Raw genomic sequence first — 18,124 nt, 5'->3', positions numbered from 1 at the left:
TTTGTTGTTGTTGCTAAAAATAAATATATAAATGCACACTTTTTTTTTCAATTCTTTTTGTTTATATGTCTTGCATTCATGATGTTGTTATGAATAAAGAAATATATATATTTTTTATTATATTTTTGTTTTTTTGTTCATTTACTATTCATTTTGTTATTGTTGTTGTTTGAAGTATTATTAATAAATATAAATGTTTTGCTTATTATTGATTAAAAAAAAACTTTTTTAATACTTATTTTGACTCGTAAAATATTTTTTTTTTAAAAAAGGAAAAATCACAGAATAAAATGTTTTAAGTTAAAACAAAATAAATAACAAATAACTGGGTGCAGAAAATATACTCACAAAATATACTACTGTTTTTGGTCTGATTAAAAAGTTCATTTATCGAATTAAATGCAAATCTTTAATGAATAACTTTTTGTTTGTTTGTTTGTTTGGTCTGTTTTTAATACACTGAAGAAATCATCAAGCTAACGAACTAGAGCAAGTTCTAGTGGAGAACTCAAACGCACACCTTCTCCCTCCGCGCGCACACTACACTCGCTCGGAAATAAAGGCTTCCGCACCCTTTCTAGTGCACTACTTAGGGAATCGCTAATGATTCGGGATACAGCCGTGTGCGCTGTACAGGCAGACAGAGCCGCACACTTCCTGGAGCTCCAAGAAGCCGCTTTATGCTGCGGGGAGCAGAAAACAAAAACAACAATGGAGGAGATGAATTAAAGTTCGTGAGGCGTGTGGAAGGGGATGGAAGAAAGGACGTGTGGCACAGGTTTAAGAAAGAAAAAAATAAAACGCCAATGTCGGCGAGCCTGTGTTCAATCCGCAGTACAGCTAAAAGCAAAGCTAAGCGGCCTAGCTAACTAGCTAACTCTACAGCACGCAATAACGCTGTCTTTATACGTGTTTATTTTAATTTATGGTTCCAGCGCAGACTAAAAAGTCCACCGGTTGCCCTTCCAAGCAACTTATTTCGGATAAATATCGTTAAGGTCTCCTGTCACGTCTTTCGCACTTTCCAGAGAGGAGCTCGCGCACTAGCCAGCCCGGTACTGCTATGCTAGCTTGTTAGCTAGCTAACTTTCCTGAAGTTGCTGCAAAAATCCCTCAGTGTGTGTGTATGTGTGTGTGTGTGTGTGTGTGATGCACGGCCTGGCAGTACAAGACACAGGACACACACTGACTTCTCACACGCCAGACGTCCTTTCTTCCACCTGCTGAATGTTTTGGAAATCGCTTTTATTTACACACGCGTCGTAATTTTTAATGTTTGGTGTTAGCTAGCTAGCAGGCTAGCGATGTCTGTCCCGTCCGCAGAAATGCTCGAGACGCCTCCTGGATATCCTTTCGAAGAGATTAATTATGCAGACATTGAAGTCGAAGAGGTAAGAAATGTGTGAGAGAGATGACTTGAGTTAAAAAGAAGAGACATCTTTATATTGTCCAGCTAGATTCCGTGTGGTCACTAATGGTCAATGAGGGGGAAATCCCCTTCTTTTCATTTCAAGTGTTTCTGAAATGAAATATTGTATTGTTTTGTACTCATTCCTTAGTGTTCTGGACACCATTTCTAGATAAGAGGATTTATTTTTCATAGTTCCAGTACTTTGATGACTCATACCTGTACTAATCTCGCCTTCGTCCAATCAGATGAGTCCTAGAAGGTTTAGTCCCGCCCCCTTACTTCAGACAGTGGGTTTTTGGGATTGTTTACAGGAGCAGGAGATGCGTGGGATGTGCCACATCCTCATAACTTTCCAAGGATTTCTAAACTGTCTTTAATGTACAGAGTGAAAGCAAACCCAAAAGTCACTTTTTTTTCCATGTAGGTCAGAGTGGGTGGGGCTTCAGTGACATGGGTGGAGCTTCGGGTAACATGGGTGGGAGCGAGGGAATGGATTTAACTGTTAAAGATAAGATCTAATCTTGCCTTCAAATCAAAAGCATTCGCCCTCGCTACAATAACAAAAAGTTAAAGGGGCGGAGCCGGACTCGATCTGACTGAAAAGCACAGACTTTTGGTTAGACTCCACCCCAGATAGGAGGAGCCGGATCTGATCTGACTCCTCCCACAACCCGAACTCTCAAAACACTGTATATAACAAGAGAACTTATCCAATCTGAAAAGCACTGAGCTGACTTTTGGCCAGACTCCATCCCAGGTAGGAGGAGCCAGAAGAGATCTGACTCCTCCTACAGCCCAAACTCTCAAAACACTGTATAGTATAATATAAAAAGCGCACTTATCCCATCTGACTGAAAAGCACTGAGCTGACTCTTGGTCAGACTCTGTCCAGGTAGGAGGAGCTGGAACAGATCTGACTCCTCCCCCTGGAATTTTGGCTCTGCAGTGCGGCTTGTTAGACACGGTTTCTTTCTTGATGCATATTTATTTCCTGCTAAAGAAACATATCAGTTACCAAGTTTCTGTGCTGAAACAACGCAAATCACATGCCGTTTTTACACAATGGCACTAATACAATGTGTAAAGTTTAACATGAGCTAAAAATCCTTTGTTGTCTTTCTGTTTTTTCTTACAGGTGGTGGGCAGAGGAGCTTTTGGAGTCGTGTGCAAGGCCAAATGGAAAGGCAAAGACGTGGCCATTAAGACAATAGAGAGTGAATCGGAAAGGAATGCGTTTTCTGTAGAGGTACGAGCTAATCAGACTAAAGGAGCTTCCTTTCAGCTTCGCATAATCCTGGTTTTATCCTTTAGATCCCTGTTTCAGAATCACGGCCTTAAAGGGAAACTCTACCGTCAGACACATTAAACACGTTTACGGCGATTCTGGTGTAATTTAGATTAATAGTGTAGATGTTTGTGAGTCCCAGAATGCTTTGCAGCTATAGAGTTACGGCTAGTTAGCGATCTGCAAGATGATGAGCACGATGGCGTTGATCTAGAAGAAGCCACACAGAGGAATTTGTTTCTTTGCATATCCCAGTTGCGGTCAGAGCGCAGGGGCAGATATGATACAATGCCCCTGGAGCAGAGAGGGTTAAGGACCTTGCCCAACAGTGGCAATGCTGGGGCTTGAACCCTGACCTTCTGATCAACAACCCAGAGTGAGCACCACTGCCCTTATCGACATTAACATGAAAGACGTTTGAGTCAAACGTAGAGACAAAGAGCTGGACAGACTAAAAGACTAAAGCTCTGCCGCGTCGCTCTTTATAACCAGAGATGAAACGAGGACTAATTTCCACAGCAGGCTGCCAGACAGTATTGTGGGTAATGTAGGAAGGTTTAAAGAAACTTTGAGTTTCTACCTTTTTTTATTAACAGACTCAGTAACAGTGTCTGCTTCCCTCACCAGGGAGTTACACATTTATTCAGAAGAAAAAATGAGCCAGTGTTTCCACCTTCTGAAGAATTCGTGACACATAAATTATGCATCGAAATGATATTATCTCTCTCGCTCGCTCTCTCTTTCTTTAAAGTTTAGTTAATTCATTTCCAAAGACACCGGAAAACACAAGCTGGGAGATCTATCTACTGAACAGTTTCTTTCCCCTTTTTTCATTCTGCCTTTTCTTCCTTTCTCCAGCTTCGCCAGTTGTCTCGCGTGAATCACCCCAACATCGTGAAGCTGTACGGCTCCTGTCAAAGTCCTGTAAGTCCTGTAAGTCTCGCTTGGTTCGAGATCCTTTCACTCGTGTGCTTATTGTGAACAACGGGTGGTTTATTTGTATTCCTATTTGTTTGTTTAAGTCGTATTGCCTTAATCGTAAGTATTTAAATCCTGTTCATTGATCATTAGATGTTTAGTGCAGGTCTTCTTTCTCTCTGTAGGTGTGTCTGGTAATGGAATATGCAGAAGGGGGATCTCTGTACAATGGTAAGTGTTTTAATAATGCCGTTTTTTTAAAGGGGTGTATTAATAATTTGTGAATCTCTCAATAAGCCCTGCTGAAAAAATCTGATTTCCGCATCATTTCCCTGCACGTCAGTCCGATCGTACTGAACTCCTTTGTGTGCGTTGCGGCTCATAACAGGTGTAGGGATTCAGCATCCTGATCTGGGATCAGCGTTTCTGAAATCCGGAAAATATAGAGACGATTTGTTCAGACAAACAGACGACACACAGCCCAGGATCGGCTCAGTAAAGCTTCTTCCACGGGCCGCCAAATGAATTTCAGATCCGTGCTCTGAATTAAAACCCTCGTCGAGGCACTGTGATTGAATTAAAAGGTTGTTAAAAAAAAGAAAGGAAGAAGAAGAAGCAATAACCTGAGGTGCTGACAAAAAGTCATGCTCTTTTAACTCTGCTAGGTTAGCAGTTTCACAGGAGTGAATATTTATGCACCTCCCCCCAAATATGGGTTTTAACTCATTTGTGTGTAGTTTTATCAGATTTCTAGAGTATAATGAATATTCAATCCCTTTTCATTTCCATACACAGTCTTAGGCAAGCTTAGTTTGGGGGGGGGGGATGCTTATGCAAGACTTTATACACTATGTTGCCAAGAGTATTGGGACACTCCTCCAAATCATTGAGTTCATGGTTGGGCTCGGCCCCTTAGTTCCAGTGAAAGGAACTCTTAATGCTTCAGCTTCATACCAAGACATTCTGGACAATTTCATGCTCCCAACTTTGTGGGAACAGTTTGGGGATGACCCCTTCCTGTTTCACCATGACTGTACACCAGTGCACAAAGCAAGGTCCATAAAGACATGGATGAGTGAGTTTGGTGTGGAGGAACTGCACAGAGTCCTGACCTCAACCTGATAGAACACCTTTGGGATGAATTAGAGCGGAGACTGCGAGTCAGGCCAACACTGGGACATCTGTCTTTACATGCATATGAATGTAATATGGAGTTGTTCCACCATTTACAGCTATAACTTCAACTCTTCTGGGAAGGCTTTCCACAAGGTTTAGGAGTGTGTTTATTGGGAATTTTTGACCATTTGTGAGTCACTGACCAATCACTGATGTTAGACGAGAAGGCCTGGCTCGCAGTCTCCGCTCTAATTCATCCCAAAGGTGTTCTAACGGGTTGAGGTCAGTTCCTCCACACAAAACTCTGTGTGCAGTCATGTTGGAACAGGAAGGGGTCATCCCCAAACTGTTCCCACAAAGTTGGGAGCATGAAATTGTCCAAAATGTCTTGGTATGAAGCTGAAGCATTAAGAGTTCCTTTCACTGGAACTAAGGGGCCGAGCCCAACTCCTGAATTCAATGATTTGGAGGAGTGTCCCAATACTTTTGGTAATATAAGTGTGTATTTATATAATTTGGAGATGACCGAAGTGTTTTTGTTGAAATGTCTCATGGTTCTGTCCTCCCTCTTCCACAGTGCTGCACGGAGCCGAGCCGCTACCCCACTACACCGCGTCCCACGCCATGAGCTGGTGTATGCAGTGCGCTCAGGGCGTCTCGTATCTCCACGGCATGAAACCAAAGGCGCTCATTCACAGGGACCTCAAGCCTCCCAAGTAAGCACTCGCACCACCTCCGTGTCTCATTCCCCGTGTCCTCGATTGTCCTCTACCTGTGGCAGTGCTCTATTTTAACTTCACAGGGATTAAACCTGACACTCCATCACCCCCTTGGATACGGCAGCGTTGCAGAATTTCAATCGGAGGATGTTCCACCTGCTAACACGTTGTCATTGCTATAGTAACAACATACACTGGGACTTGTATAGCATGCGCTACGTGTTTGTGTGCGTTGCTCGTTTTCAGCTGTGATTGAGAAAATTCTGTGGAAACAAAGTGAGCGTGCAGCTGCTTCTCTTCCTACCTCTCTCTGCATACTGAAAAGCTCACAGCTTGTTTAATTTGGCTTCATTATTTATGAGGAAATAAACTGCATTTTTGTTTAGGGGTTCAGGATGGGTTTAGCTGTATCTAGGCCATTACCGTATCATTACTTTGAACAGTGTTTGTGCTACATTGTGGCTTCTCTGGTGCTTTAAAACGTCTTATTAGTTCTGCGTTCCCTCATGTTTGTCTGGTTCGTCTGTGCTTTTCTCACAGTCTGCTGCTGATCGCCGGAGGAACCGTCCTCAAGATCTGTGACTTCGGGACGGCGTGTGACATCCAGACGCACATGACCAACAACAAAGGCAGCGCGGCCTGGATGGCTCCCGAGGTGTTCGAAGGTGAGTAGAAAGGGAAATCGCACGTCCAGCTTATCACACACACACACACACTGCCCTCAAGCACCACAGCACAAAGATCATAACACTTAACACGCTGAAATTAGCATCTCTCTAATCAAAAGCATCAGCATCGTGCAAGCCTCTATTCAGTCATGCTTCATTTAAGTCACGAGGTTTAAATGAGCCGCGTCCAAGGAACGACAAGCAGTTTGTAGAAAAATGTGCCATCTGTTAAAGTTGTAGCATTTCAGTTCTTTAAAAAGGCACCAGAGTGAAACGTTCAGCACCGAGCACTGGTTCTGATCCGGTCCTTATGAGACTCCTTCAAGATGAAAACGCTCCTCTGGATGTTCCACAGACTTAAATGATGTGTATATATAATTGACTTTAAATGAAGACCATGTGGAAAAGAAAAGGGGGGAAAAAAGTAATCGATTGCTAATTGCTCTGAACACTTTGGGACTGTTATATAAAAATAATAATAATAACAATCAGAGCCTCTGCTCTGTTGTTGATTTATATCCTAGACCAGCATGCCTCAAGCTGTTTTATTCCTCATTTATCCCTTGGAAGGACAACAGCCGCTCTAAACTCTAATAAGTTACATATAGTGCCTTTAATATGACTTTACTCATGTGTGTTGTGTGTGTTTATTTATTTATTTTGTCCTCTTACCCTTCACGGACTGCAAAATACTTAAGACGTTATTACACATATAATGAAGAACATTTGCCCGAAGTGCAATTAGGAGGATTGTGGTCTTGAAGATTACCGGACACGTTCGTTACCGCCGGCATTCGCAATGAGCTGATGCGCTTGATTTCAGCTTGGGATAGGAAAGAGCGCTGGGCTGCGAGCAGGTCGTTATCTTGTTTGTTAATATAGGAACAGCCCTCCCATGCTATTAGAGCCGTGCTCATTAGAGGAGCGAAGCTAACACCGCTCATTTGCTTTACTGATAAACGAATTAGCAGAAGACCTCAGTGAGACGGTGCAAAAAAAAAAAAAAAAAAAACATGCGCGATGAGCGATGTAATTGAAGCATAATAAGAGGGGTAATTAAGCCTCTCTGAGGTACCGCGAGAGGAAATTGCCTCCTGTTCAGAAGAAGGGGGCAGATTCAGCATTAAGGTGCTGGGGATTATCTCAAGTGGACTCAGTGAAATGAGGATTCATTTGTCAATTTGTCACATAATCCTGGCTTGGCTTCAGGCGCCGCGTCCACTCGGTCAGCCTGGTGCCTTGGTCCTGTGTGTGTGTGTGTGCTCACTCTGTGTGTGTGTGTGTGTGTGTGTGTGTGTGCACTTTCTAGGCAGTAACTACAGCGAGAAGTGCGACGTGTTCAGCTGGGGCATCATTCTATGGGAGGTGATCACACGCAGGAAGCCTTTCGATGAGATCGGAGGACCAGCCTTCCGGATCATGTGGGCGGTGCATCGTGGTGAGTCCCTAAACACTAAACCTGCGTCCCAAATGACCTACTACACACTTACACTACGCACTCTAGGGTCTAGTGTTTGAAATGTAGACAGCGAATGACGGCAAGAGCACATAACTCAGGATAAAATAAAATATATTTTGTCCACCAGACACCATCAGATCTTGAAAAGTTATTGTTCAGCTGTTGTTTAGCTCCGCCCCCCTTCCTCGATGTAGGCAAAGCTGCGAGTGTCGAGTGCAGGAAGCGTCCAACATTCCACACTTTGTTTTTTTGTTCGGGTGTCATTGAGTGCTCTTGAAATATTTAGTCTGACTCGCATTATATATACTACACAGTGGTGTAAGACAGTGCATAAGGATGTGATTCAGTATACAGCTATAGAGATGCACTGAGTTGCCATTTTATAAGGTACACCTACTATACAGGTGATAGTGATGGGTGCTAGAGTACTTGCATAGATACTAGTACAATGCACTTTTAATCTCGTATTTAGCGAGTTTAGTTTAATTTAGTATTCAGCGAGATTAAATTATTCCCACAATAATAACAAATTATTCCCATTGATGATTTATTTATTTATTAAATTTGTTTTAAAGCTGATAAAATAGTGCATTTATATTTCTAGTGTTCCTAATATAATGGCAACTCAGTGTATGTATAGGTTATTTTTAATGCAAATATCCAGTCTGTGAATGAATTTCCGGTAGTTTGTGACAAGACATGTTAACTGTAATGTATTTAATCTTTTATTGATTGTCGTTCTCAGGAACTCGTCCTCCTCTCATTAAGAATCTGCCCAAGCCCATAGAGATTCTGATGACACGCTGTTGGTCCAAAGATCCCTCACAGCGGCCTTCGATGGAGGAGATAGTCAAAATCATGACCCACCTGATGAAGGTACGTGGAAGCACACAGCTCTCGTCATGTCAAGAAGCTGCTTGAGATGCTGTCGTGTGTCTGTTCTCATGTACTTACTCACTTCACACCTACTCCATCTGTCTATTCATCTCCTCTCTCTCTCTCTCTCTCTCTGCAGTATTTCCCTGGATCAGAAGAGCCTCTGCAGTACCCATATCAATATTCAGATGAAGGCCAGAGTAATTCTGCCACCAGCACAGGTACAGATAATTCCAACGGGCAAAGACAAGTTTTAAAAGAAACAAGCTTTCATACTGACGAGGGATAACCTGTGAAGATCGAACCAAACTTTGCAATGCACAGGGAGTCGCCTTACAATCACGATCACGCCACCTAGAATTAAACTCAAATTGGATGTCGAGATCCTTTTAGAGATTCCCACCGCTAATACACATCAGCGGAAAATTACATCAAGGCATAGAAACAACTCTCCGTGATATCATTACTCTGTAGGTGCTGCCAGATAATCATCACGCCGAGGAGCAGCAGGACATGTTGCATTAGCTGTGTTAGTTTGTCTCAAAGTTTTCAATATCTGTCCAGATTTGTCTTGATCATTTACATTGCTTCTGCAACCGGGACTCCATTAAGGTACAATACATGCGTATCCTTTAAAAAAAAAAAAGAAGCTTGTATGCTTGTAAAGCATTTAAGATGGTTAGTTATTTATTCAGGCATAACATTATGACCACTTACCTAATATTGTGTTGGTCGCCGTTTTGCTGCCCTGCCCCGTCGAAGCATGGACTCCACTAGATCCCTGAAGGTGTGCTGTGGTATCTGGCACCCAGATGTTAGCAGCAGATCCTTTAAGTCCTGTAAGTTGTGAAGTGGGGCCTCCATGAGGATTTAAAGGATACTGTTGATAGTTACTGACCACTGCAGACCGGGAACACCCCACAAGAGCTGCAGTTTTGGAGATGCCCTGATCCAGTGGTCTAGCCATCACAATCTGGCCCTTCATCAAACTCGCTCAAATCCTTACGCTTGCCCATTTTTCCTGCTTCTAACACATCAACTTTTAGGACAAAATGTTCACTTGCTGCCTAATATATCCCACCCACTAACAGGTGCCATGATGAGGAGATCATCAGTGATATTCACGTCACCTGGCACTGGTCATAATGTTATGCCTGATCAGTGTATATAACAGTTCACATACTATAATTCGTATCTATTTAATAATGCATATAATAATAATAAGCAGAAAAACAGAGCACAGTAAAGCTGAGGTTTGAAATGTCAGTGTTTGTTCATACCCATGTACCTGTTTTGTGCCTCAGGCTCGTACCCCAGCATGAGCAACAAGAACGACGGCAGCATGGATCACGGCACGCCGGCCGGCACCAACGACACCATCAAGACCATCGAGAAATTTGCACCTTTCAAACCAAAGGCAGGACTTTAAGGGATTATAAACAATTGTCTCATTCCAACAAGTTCATGTCGATGTATAAAGTGTGTGTGTGTGCTCGTGTAGGCTGATCCACTGAGGCCTGGGCTTCCTCTGTCAAGAGGGGGCAGCGTTGAGAGTCTGTCAGGAAGAACACACTGCCTGCCTTCATCCGACAGCAAACGAATGAGCGCCGACCTCTCAGAGCTCAGACAAGATGACAAGATGCCCTTCTCTTCAGGTAACACACACACACACATACAGTTATACACACCTTTTACAAGAAATCACTGGTTTAATATTTCCTTTCTAGCAAACAGAATTTTCAGAATCTTAGGAAAGAAATCCGATTTCTGACTATTAACTCACAGTTTCATTTATTAGCATTTCTGAAAGACAACCGCTAGAGATTTTTAAGCGTCACATTTATTTATTTATTTGTTTGTTTGTTTTGGTTTCTAACCTTCATTTCTAACCTGTAGCTCATTTATTATGATGCACTAATGACAACTAGTCCTTGAGACAGTACTCTGTTCACCTGCTTCTGTTTCCTGAGAGCAGTTGTTGAATTCCATCAATCAGTGCATGTCTGGTCATGTGCATCCTAGCACTCGGGTTCCTCAGGGTTCTCCGGTAGTTTGTTTAGCTCTAAATCCCACCCAAGTGTGTACCAGGCACCGAATGTTCCCAGGACAGGCTCCAAATCCTCTGCAGTGGTCTTCAAGCTTCCTGTAAATGAATAATAAATATTTATTGATGGATTTCAGCAGCTGTCCGCGAAAGGGTTAGCTGCTAGGTTGAAATTTCTTTAAGAATGTTACAGCACCAGCACTGTCGGCAAAGGTTCACACAAGCACACAGCAGCTATGACGGAGCACAGACTCTCCATCGCCCTCCTCCTGCACGGCTCCCACGCCGCATGGCTGCCTTTGTCGCATGTCTGCATGTGTCCCGTCTGCTCCCGGACGTATGCGCCTCGTCTGACTAACGTGTCTCGTACATCGGCTTGCTAATGTAGGTGTGTGAGTTCAGTCTGCATGTCTGTGTACGCTGCTCTATATGTATGTGTTTTTGCAGCGAGGCCGCAGTATAAACGAGGCCACCGCAAAACAGCGTCACACGGCACCATTCTGGACATTCCAGAGATCGTCGTCACAGGTACTCGGAGCCGTGCCTTGCTGTTTCCTGTCATCCTGTCCCCCCCTGGGCTTGGAGTTCTGACTCGATCAGAGCAGTGTGGATGTCTGGAGAACCGAGGCTGACGCTCCAGGACGTAAAAAATCCACACAGGCGTATTCTTTATTCACCAAGAAGTCAACAGCCAATTTGCTGATGATTATCAGAATAAATCATTAAAAAGCCTGCTGTGTTGGATTAAGTCCTGGAGTAGCACCTACAGGTTCTCTGTCTGATCTCTTTGTCCTTTTTTCCCCCCTCTATTTGGCTGTAATGGATGTGATTGCTCACTTTTTATTGCTTCATGTTTGAGTTTGTTGCTGACAGACAGTTTTATATGCTGATTTCCTTTTTCCCCTTTGTTCGTGATGATCATCCATTCACAAGGAGCGCTTTAAAGGAAGTGGCTTTTATTACAATATGCTGTTGGCTTCAGCGTACTTCGTGCGGATACGACGTTCAACGAGAGCCGTATGATCGGTCATTCCAAACGACCTTACAAGGCGTGTCCAACAGGTTCATTCCTTCCATTTTGAGCTCGATTAGTGTCTATACAGCGTCACATATGCTCACGTGAGAACGTCGCCTCAGAATCACGTACGCTGAAGCATGTAGTCATGAAGAATCTGATCAGTAATCAGACTCCTCTGCTGCTGCTTGGTCTTTTGTGTGTCTGATTCGCGTATATACGCTCATATAGACATGGGTTTTAGCATAGCGCTAACGTTCTTAATTCACACCCAAAGCCGTACAGTCAGTTTTACTCTTCAGAGTTGTAAGTGTTCCTTCGTCATGATTCCACACCCATTTTTCTGTCATCTGTTCAGTAGCAGCACTTGATCCAGGTCTGAGAGAAGCATGGAGGAGAGAGGAGAACAGAGAGCACTTCACCTTTATTACCTCTGCACGTTACATTCATTCCTCTCGCACCGAAGACTCGTCATTATCTGCTCTCGTGTTAATAAGTGAAAGAAATCACGACCCTGAAGGATGAATAGGGAGAAATAAGGGAAAGGCCACTGTTACTGAGGTGTAGTGAAGATTCTAGTGTTTCCTTCCTGTTCTTGCGGTCATCTCTGTGCTTCATCCACTCTTTACTGTGAAGGTGGGAATGTGTCCAGTGTTCAGTTCAGTCATTTTTACCCACAAGCACAACAAACCCACTGTCCTGCAGTCTGAAATCCCACACACACACTTCCACACTGAGAATACAGCACTACTGCACACTCCTTTATTACTCTTCTTCTTTTGCTTGGTTAATTTCTTTCTGGCTGTCTGTCTGTCTATTTGTTTTTCTGTCTGTCTGTCTCTCTGTCTCTCTATCTCTCTTTATTTCTGTCTGTCTGTCTATCTCTCTCTCTCTTTCTTTCTGCCTGACTGCCTGTCTGTCTGTCTTTCTTTCTTTCTTTCTTTCTTTCTTTCTTTCTTTCTTTCTTTCTTTCTTTCTTTCTTTGTCTTTCTGTCTGTATGTCTTTGTCTGTCTGTCTCACTGCCTGTCTGTCTTTATTTCCTTCTTTCTTCCTTTCTTTCTCCTCAGTTTCCTTGCTCTTTCTTTCTTTCCTTCTTTCTTACCTTCTTTCTCCTCAATTTCCTTGTTCTTTTTCTTTCTTTCTGTCTCTTTCCTTCTTTCTTTCTCCTTATTTTCCTTGTTTGTTTTTTCTTTCTTTCTCCTTATTTTCCTTGTTCTTTCTTTCTTTCTTTCTTTCTTTCTTTCTTTCTTTCTTTCTTTCTTTCTGTCTGCATGTCTTTCTTTCTTTCTGTGTCTTTCTGTCTGCATGTCTTTCTTTTTGTCTCTTTCTTTCTTTTGTCCCCATTTTTTCATCCAATATTTATTGATCTTTTATTTTATTTCTCATGTATGTGTGTGTGTATATACATATATATATATTTACTTCCTTCCTTCTGACCTTTCCAGTAGAATGTGTCCCCTATACAGCTGTGTTCTTCTTCTATTCCAGCTGTGTTCTTCTATTCCAGCTGTGTCTTTGTCAGTTACTGAATCTTAGGTAAAAGGAACCGAAATTAAATTTTTCTAGCCTTTAATAATTTCATTAATGAGAGTTTACGAATTACTCATGCAGTATTTTCACTGTTTGACTCATTAAACACAGATTGTAGGATGCTGACTCTCCAGTTAAGAGAAGGGCCGTGTGTGTGTGTGTGTGTGTGTGTGTGTGTGTGTGTGTGTGTGTGTGGGCTACCTACTTCTCCTTTGACTATTTTTGGTAGGACGCTTTGGTAATACAGCTCTTGTCTGTTCCTCTTCTGATCTACCAGAAGACAGTCCACTGATGCTGTTTCATGACAGAAGCTGCTTTACCAACGTGAGCAAAGGTGTCCATGGTGGGGTGTGTGTGTGTGTAAGAGAGAGTTTTTACTGGTGTGGAATCGGGGCACGTTTGGGCCACGTATGAGCCTGTGCTGATGACATGCCAGCGTGCTGGGAGGCAGGGGGTAATTCTGTGCAGCTGTCCCTGTGTCACACACACACACACACTCCTCGTAGTCCTGCTCAGGGACAAGAACCCAGACAAGCGTGTAGCCTCCAGACTCACTCGATGTTCTCCATTCTGTCGCTCTCTTACTCTCTCTAGGCACCTGTGACCTTAGGCGGAGGTCAGTACAGGATATCCCCGGCTCCTTCCCAGGAGAGACCGGACAGGTAAGAGCCTCAACACCTCCTTCCTTCTCACAAGGCGATAAAATGACACAGGGGGAGATGATAGCGACGCCTCGTTTCTATTCCACCATGAACACGTACAGAGCTGTATTTAATGTTCATTTGAATTGATCCCTAGGCAGAAGATAAATTGGTTAGATGTTCGATATGTGCCTTGTACCTGAGGTGTAGACATGCAGACGTGAAGAGTTGTGATTAGTTGCATTCGGTGCGTTTCTGTTTAAACCTGTCATATCCGAAGTTTAATACAGAACATGCCTGGATAAGAGTCTGCAATAAATCATTAAAAAGTCATCCTGATGAACGCTCTGTAATCATTTTGGTTATCTGACGATTTTCAGGACAGCCGGAACAGCAGCAGGTCGTCTAGTCCCAGCATAAGGATCACACCCGACAAGAACAGATGCTACAACTTCTCTCCCGATGACCCTACAGGTACCTACACACCTGACACACACACACACTCCTCTGTCTGTACAGGAACACACTGAATATTAGGATATCTAGAGGTTTTGGTATTTGTGTGTGAATATGTGAGTGATTAGTGATCTTTCAGCACAGCAGCTCTAGCAGGGTTGCAGACATTACGTAAGCCCCATCATCACTCTAGTCTCTCTTTCACTCTCTCTAATTAACGATGGTGAGCCGGGTTTATTTACAGACCGCCTGTGGATATGCGGGGTGACTCGCAGCAAACGATGACAGATTAACCACAAACACGTTTAATATTCAGGCATAACATTATGACCACCTGCCTAATATTGTGTTGCTGCCAAAACAGCCCTGACCCGTCCTGCACTGTGTATTCTGACCCCTTTCTATCAGAACTAGCATTAACTTCTTCAGCAGTTTGAGCAACAGTAGCTCGTCTGTTGGATCGGATCACACGGGCCAGTCTTCGCTCCCCACGTGCATCAATGAGCCTTGACCCCCCCATGACCCTGTCTCCGGTTCACCACTGTTCCTTCTTTGGACCACTTTTGATAGATACTGACCACTGCAGACCGGGAACACCCCACAAGAGCTGCAGTTTTGGAGATGTTCTGATCCAGTGGTCTAGCCATCACAATTTGGTCAAACCCGCTCAAATCCTTACGCTTGTCCATTTTTCCTGCTTCTAACACATCAACTTTGAGGACAAAATGTTCACCTGCTGCCCAATATATCCCACCCACTAACAGGTGCCATGATGAGGATCATCAGTCTTATTCACGGCACCTCTCAGTGGTCATAATGTTATGCCTGATCAGTGTAGATATTATATATAGACTTTAATCAGAGTTAACCATAATGAATGAGAATGAGCGGTTTATAACTGAATATATTTGTCTTTTTCTCTGTTTGGTAGACACTAACGGCTCTGATAACTCCATCCCCATGGCTTATCTGACACTGGATCACCAGTTACAGGTACACACTCGTCCCTCATGAATCAAATTAGATCATCCATGCAAAGCAGACCGCAAAACCTGCTCTGGGAACTATATAGAGGAAGAGCTGCAGCATGTTTAGACACAAGCAACGTCTTACTGTGTCTCTCCTTCTGAAACCTAAACAAAAATCATCGTCAGTGTGGATCCCTAATATTGATTCCTGGTGCTGAAGAGTATAAAAATAACTGCGTTTACCTCTTGGCAGCTGTCTGTTCTGCTTCCGTCTCCCCAAACCGATCCTACCATAGCAATCTCGTCTTATTTCTCTCTTCAATATAGACAGGCTTGTTGGGTAGCTCTCTGCTTTATTTCCGTGCTAAAGCATCAAACCCGGGTTGTGTGTGAGGCTAATGAACATATAAAACGCTCGAGTAGTCAAGTACTGTAATCACATAGTGTTGTCACTTTACTACATCAACACTGCACTGTTTAATGCTTTCGTCTTAACACACTAGATTCAAGTCATCAGCTAATTATACACAAGACATACATGAGCTCATTTAGACGGGGGAAAAAAACCATTAAGCGGAGCAAGACTGGAAAAACTTCTCATTTTCCTTTAAATTAAACAGTGCCACTTTTCCGGCGCTCACAATCAGTCGCCTCCTCCTCCTCCTCCTCGCCTCGCCTCGGCAGTAGCATGGAAAAAGAAGGCTTCGAATTCAATCAAGTCTGGATTACAGCTCGTTAGCTTTAGCTCGTCTCTCCAAAACGATGCTATTTACACTGTGAAATGTTCTCATGAATACGTAGTGGCAAATGCTGCACTAATCTGCGGCGGAGTTTTTTGCACACACACCGCAAAATATAAATATACATATATATATATATACGTCTTGCATTGCACCCCAAAGAGATTTAAGCTGTGAAGCCGATTAATTGGCCCGTGTGTGTGTTGTTTTTTATGTTTATTTTGCAGCCACTCGCTCCATGTCCGAACTCCAAGGAGTCGATGGCGGTGTTCGAGCAGCACTGTAAGATGGCGCAGGAGTACCTGAAAGTGCAGACGGAGATCGCTCTGCTCATCCAAAGGAAGTGAGTTCTGAATAATGGCATCACACACACACACACATGCTAGGGTTGTAGTTGATATGGATCATGAAGGCAGCTTTCTTAGCACATCTTCGTGTCATTCGCATTTTGATTGGAAATCAGCGACTAGGAGAAAAAGAGTAAAGCCTCGTGGACCACATTTAAGCTCAGAGGCATGAGAACAAAGGCTTCGCTAATGTTAGGAGTCAGGACTGGATAGAATATATATATATACACACACACTTGCACAAACAGACCTCCTCCACAAGTCTTTAAGCAGGCACGAGTGCAGCAGCTGGCACAGCTAAGACGAACTGGCTCAGGCTGTATTTATAGAGAATGATTTGAATTTGGAATCCGCTGCGTGAGCGTGTGTGTGTGTGAGCGTGTGTGTGTGTGAGCGTGTGTGTGTGTGTGAGCGTGTGTGTGTGTGTGAGCGTGTGTGTGTGTGTGAGCGTGTGTGTGTGTGTGAGCGTGTGTGTGTGTGTGAGCGTGTGTGTGTGTGAGCGTGTGTGTGTGTGTGAGCGTGTGTGTGTGAGCGTGTGTGTGTGAGCGTGTGTGTGTGAGCGTGTGTGTGTGAGCGTGTGTGTGTGAGCGTGTGTGTGTGTGAGCGTGTGTGTGTGAGCGCGTGTGTGTGTGAGCGCGTGTGTGTGTGAGCGCGTGTGTGTGTGAGCGCGTGTGTGTGTGAGCGCGTGTGTGTGTGAGCGCGTGTGTGTGTGAGCGCGTGTGTGTGTGAGCGCGTGTGTGTGTGGGCGCGTTTTCACACGCTCTGCTCACTGAACTGCAGTCGCACATGTTTTGCGAGTTTTCGTTAATGTCAGGCTTGGAAAGTGTCTCTGTTTCTTCCAAATGATGCAGCAGTGTATAATGATGAGAGAGTACCTTTCTCTGTTCCCTGACTAAACCACTCAAATCTCTCTCTCTGTCTCTCTCTGACTCTCTCTCTCTCTCTCTCCCTCCCTTCCTCCCTGTAGGAATGAGCTGATAGCCGAGCTCGATCAGGACGAGAAAGACCAGCAGAACACGTCTCGCCTGGTGCAGGAGCACAAGAAGCTTCTAGAAGAGAACAAGAGCTTGTCCACGTATTTCCAGCAGTGCAAGAAGCAGCTGGAGCTCATCCGTGCACAGCAACAGAAAAGACAGGGCACGTCATGATGCCCTTTTCTCCCCGAGAAAACAAAAACGAATGCCCCACACACACACACACACACACACACACAGACTGGCTCACTTGCACCACGTTTTCCTTTTGGGTTGTTTTTGTTTTGTTTTGTTTTGTTTTGTTTTTTTAAAGCCCCAGTTAATCCTGATCTCCTCTTGTAGCAGCCTGTATCTGGACACCATGGCCTGACGTGGCTAAGACTGTGACCGTGCACGAGCATGTTGCCTCCACCACAGGATCTAGAGCATTGGAAATGCCAGCTAAAAGTTCTCTTTTATTGAAAAATAGATAAAAAAAAAAAAAAAACAAAAGAGCAGTGCGCTTGTATACACACTAACGCCCCTGTTGGTCCTAATGAGCCAAAGTCGTCTTGTTTTTAATAGTGAAGCGTGCAGAATCAAGGCCTTAAGGAAGGACCACGACTGTGTAAAGCCCACGGGTTCGAACTTTATTGGGGGGGGGTTCCTTCCTCAACCAATCCCCACGGGTTCCCCTGGAGGATCAGGCGACGCCCCCCTTTTCGCCGGCCTTGAGAATGTGAACACACAGCAGTTTTAAGTTACACGGATTTTATTGTGTTTATATCTTCTCTTCTATCTCTCTACATATAAATATATCTATCTCTCATTAGTTCATTTTAAACCTTATGCAAAACCCAAGGCGCTTTGACGTTAAACGGGGTGTGTCTCGCGTATGCCTTTGCACGTCGTACCTTGAACCCGGCGCCTGTGACAGAAACGAGGAGGGGAAGAAAAAAAACATAAAACAATGCAAT

At 43.8% G+C, this 18,124-nt stretch overlaps 1 protein-coding gene across 4 annotated transcripts; it reads left to right on the top strand.

Moving 5' to 3' along the window:
* The first annotated feature begins 613 nt into the window (after positions 1-613).
* On the top strand, positions 614-17,660 carry map3k7 (mitogen-activated protein kinase kinase kinase 7). Of its 4 annotated transcripts, none has more exons than XM_058392192.1 (17): positions 614-1,391; positions 2,547-2,657; positions 3,555-3,620; positions 3,800-3,845; positions 5,308-5,446; positions 5,990-6,114; positions 7,427-7,555; positions 8,322-8,452; positions 8,592-8,673; positions 9,757-9,869; positions 9,954-10,107; positions 10,944-11,024; positions 13,637-13,704; positions 14,064-14,157; positions 15,071-15,132; positions 16,075-16,190; positions 17,162-17,660. In XM_058392192.1, exons 1-17 carry the CDS (start codon positions 1,305-1,307, stop codon positions 17,340-17,342), a joined length of 1,785 nt encoding a protein of 594 aa, XP_058248175.1. In that variant the 5' UTR covers positions 614-1,304; the 3' UTR covers positions 17,343-17,660. The 4 variants fall into 4 exon arrangements, with proteins under 4 accessions (XP_058248175.1, XP_058248174.1, XP_058248178.1 ...); XM_058392191.1 differs by having other exon boundaries at positions 3,555-3,629; XM_058392195.1 differs by lacking the exon at positions 10,944-11,024 and having other exon boundaries at positions 615-1,391.
* Positions 17,661-18,124: the final 464 nt, after the last annotated feature.

The sequence above is a fragment of the Hemibagrus wyckioides genome, linkage group LG06 (assembly GCF_019097595.1).
Source record: "Hemibagrus wyckioides isolate EC202008001 linkage group LG06, SWU_Hwy_1.0, whole genome shotgun sequence".
NCBI classification, from domain to species: Eukaryota; Metazoa; Chordata; class Actinopteri; order Siluriformes; family Bagridae; genus Hemibagrus; species Hemibagrus wyckioides.
This window is presented reverse-complemented; position numbering and strand designations above follow the sequence as displayed.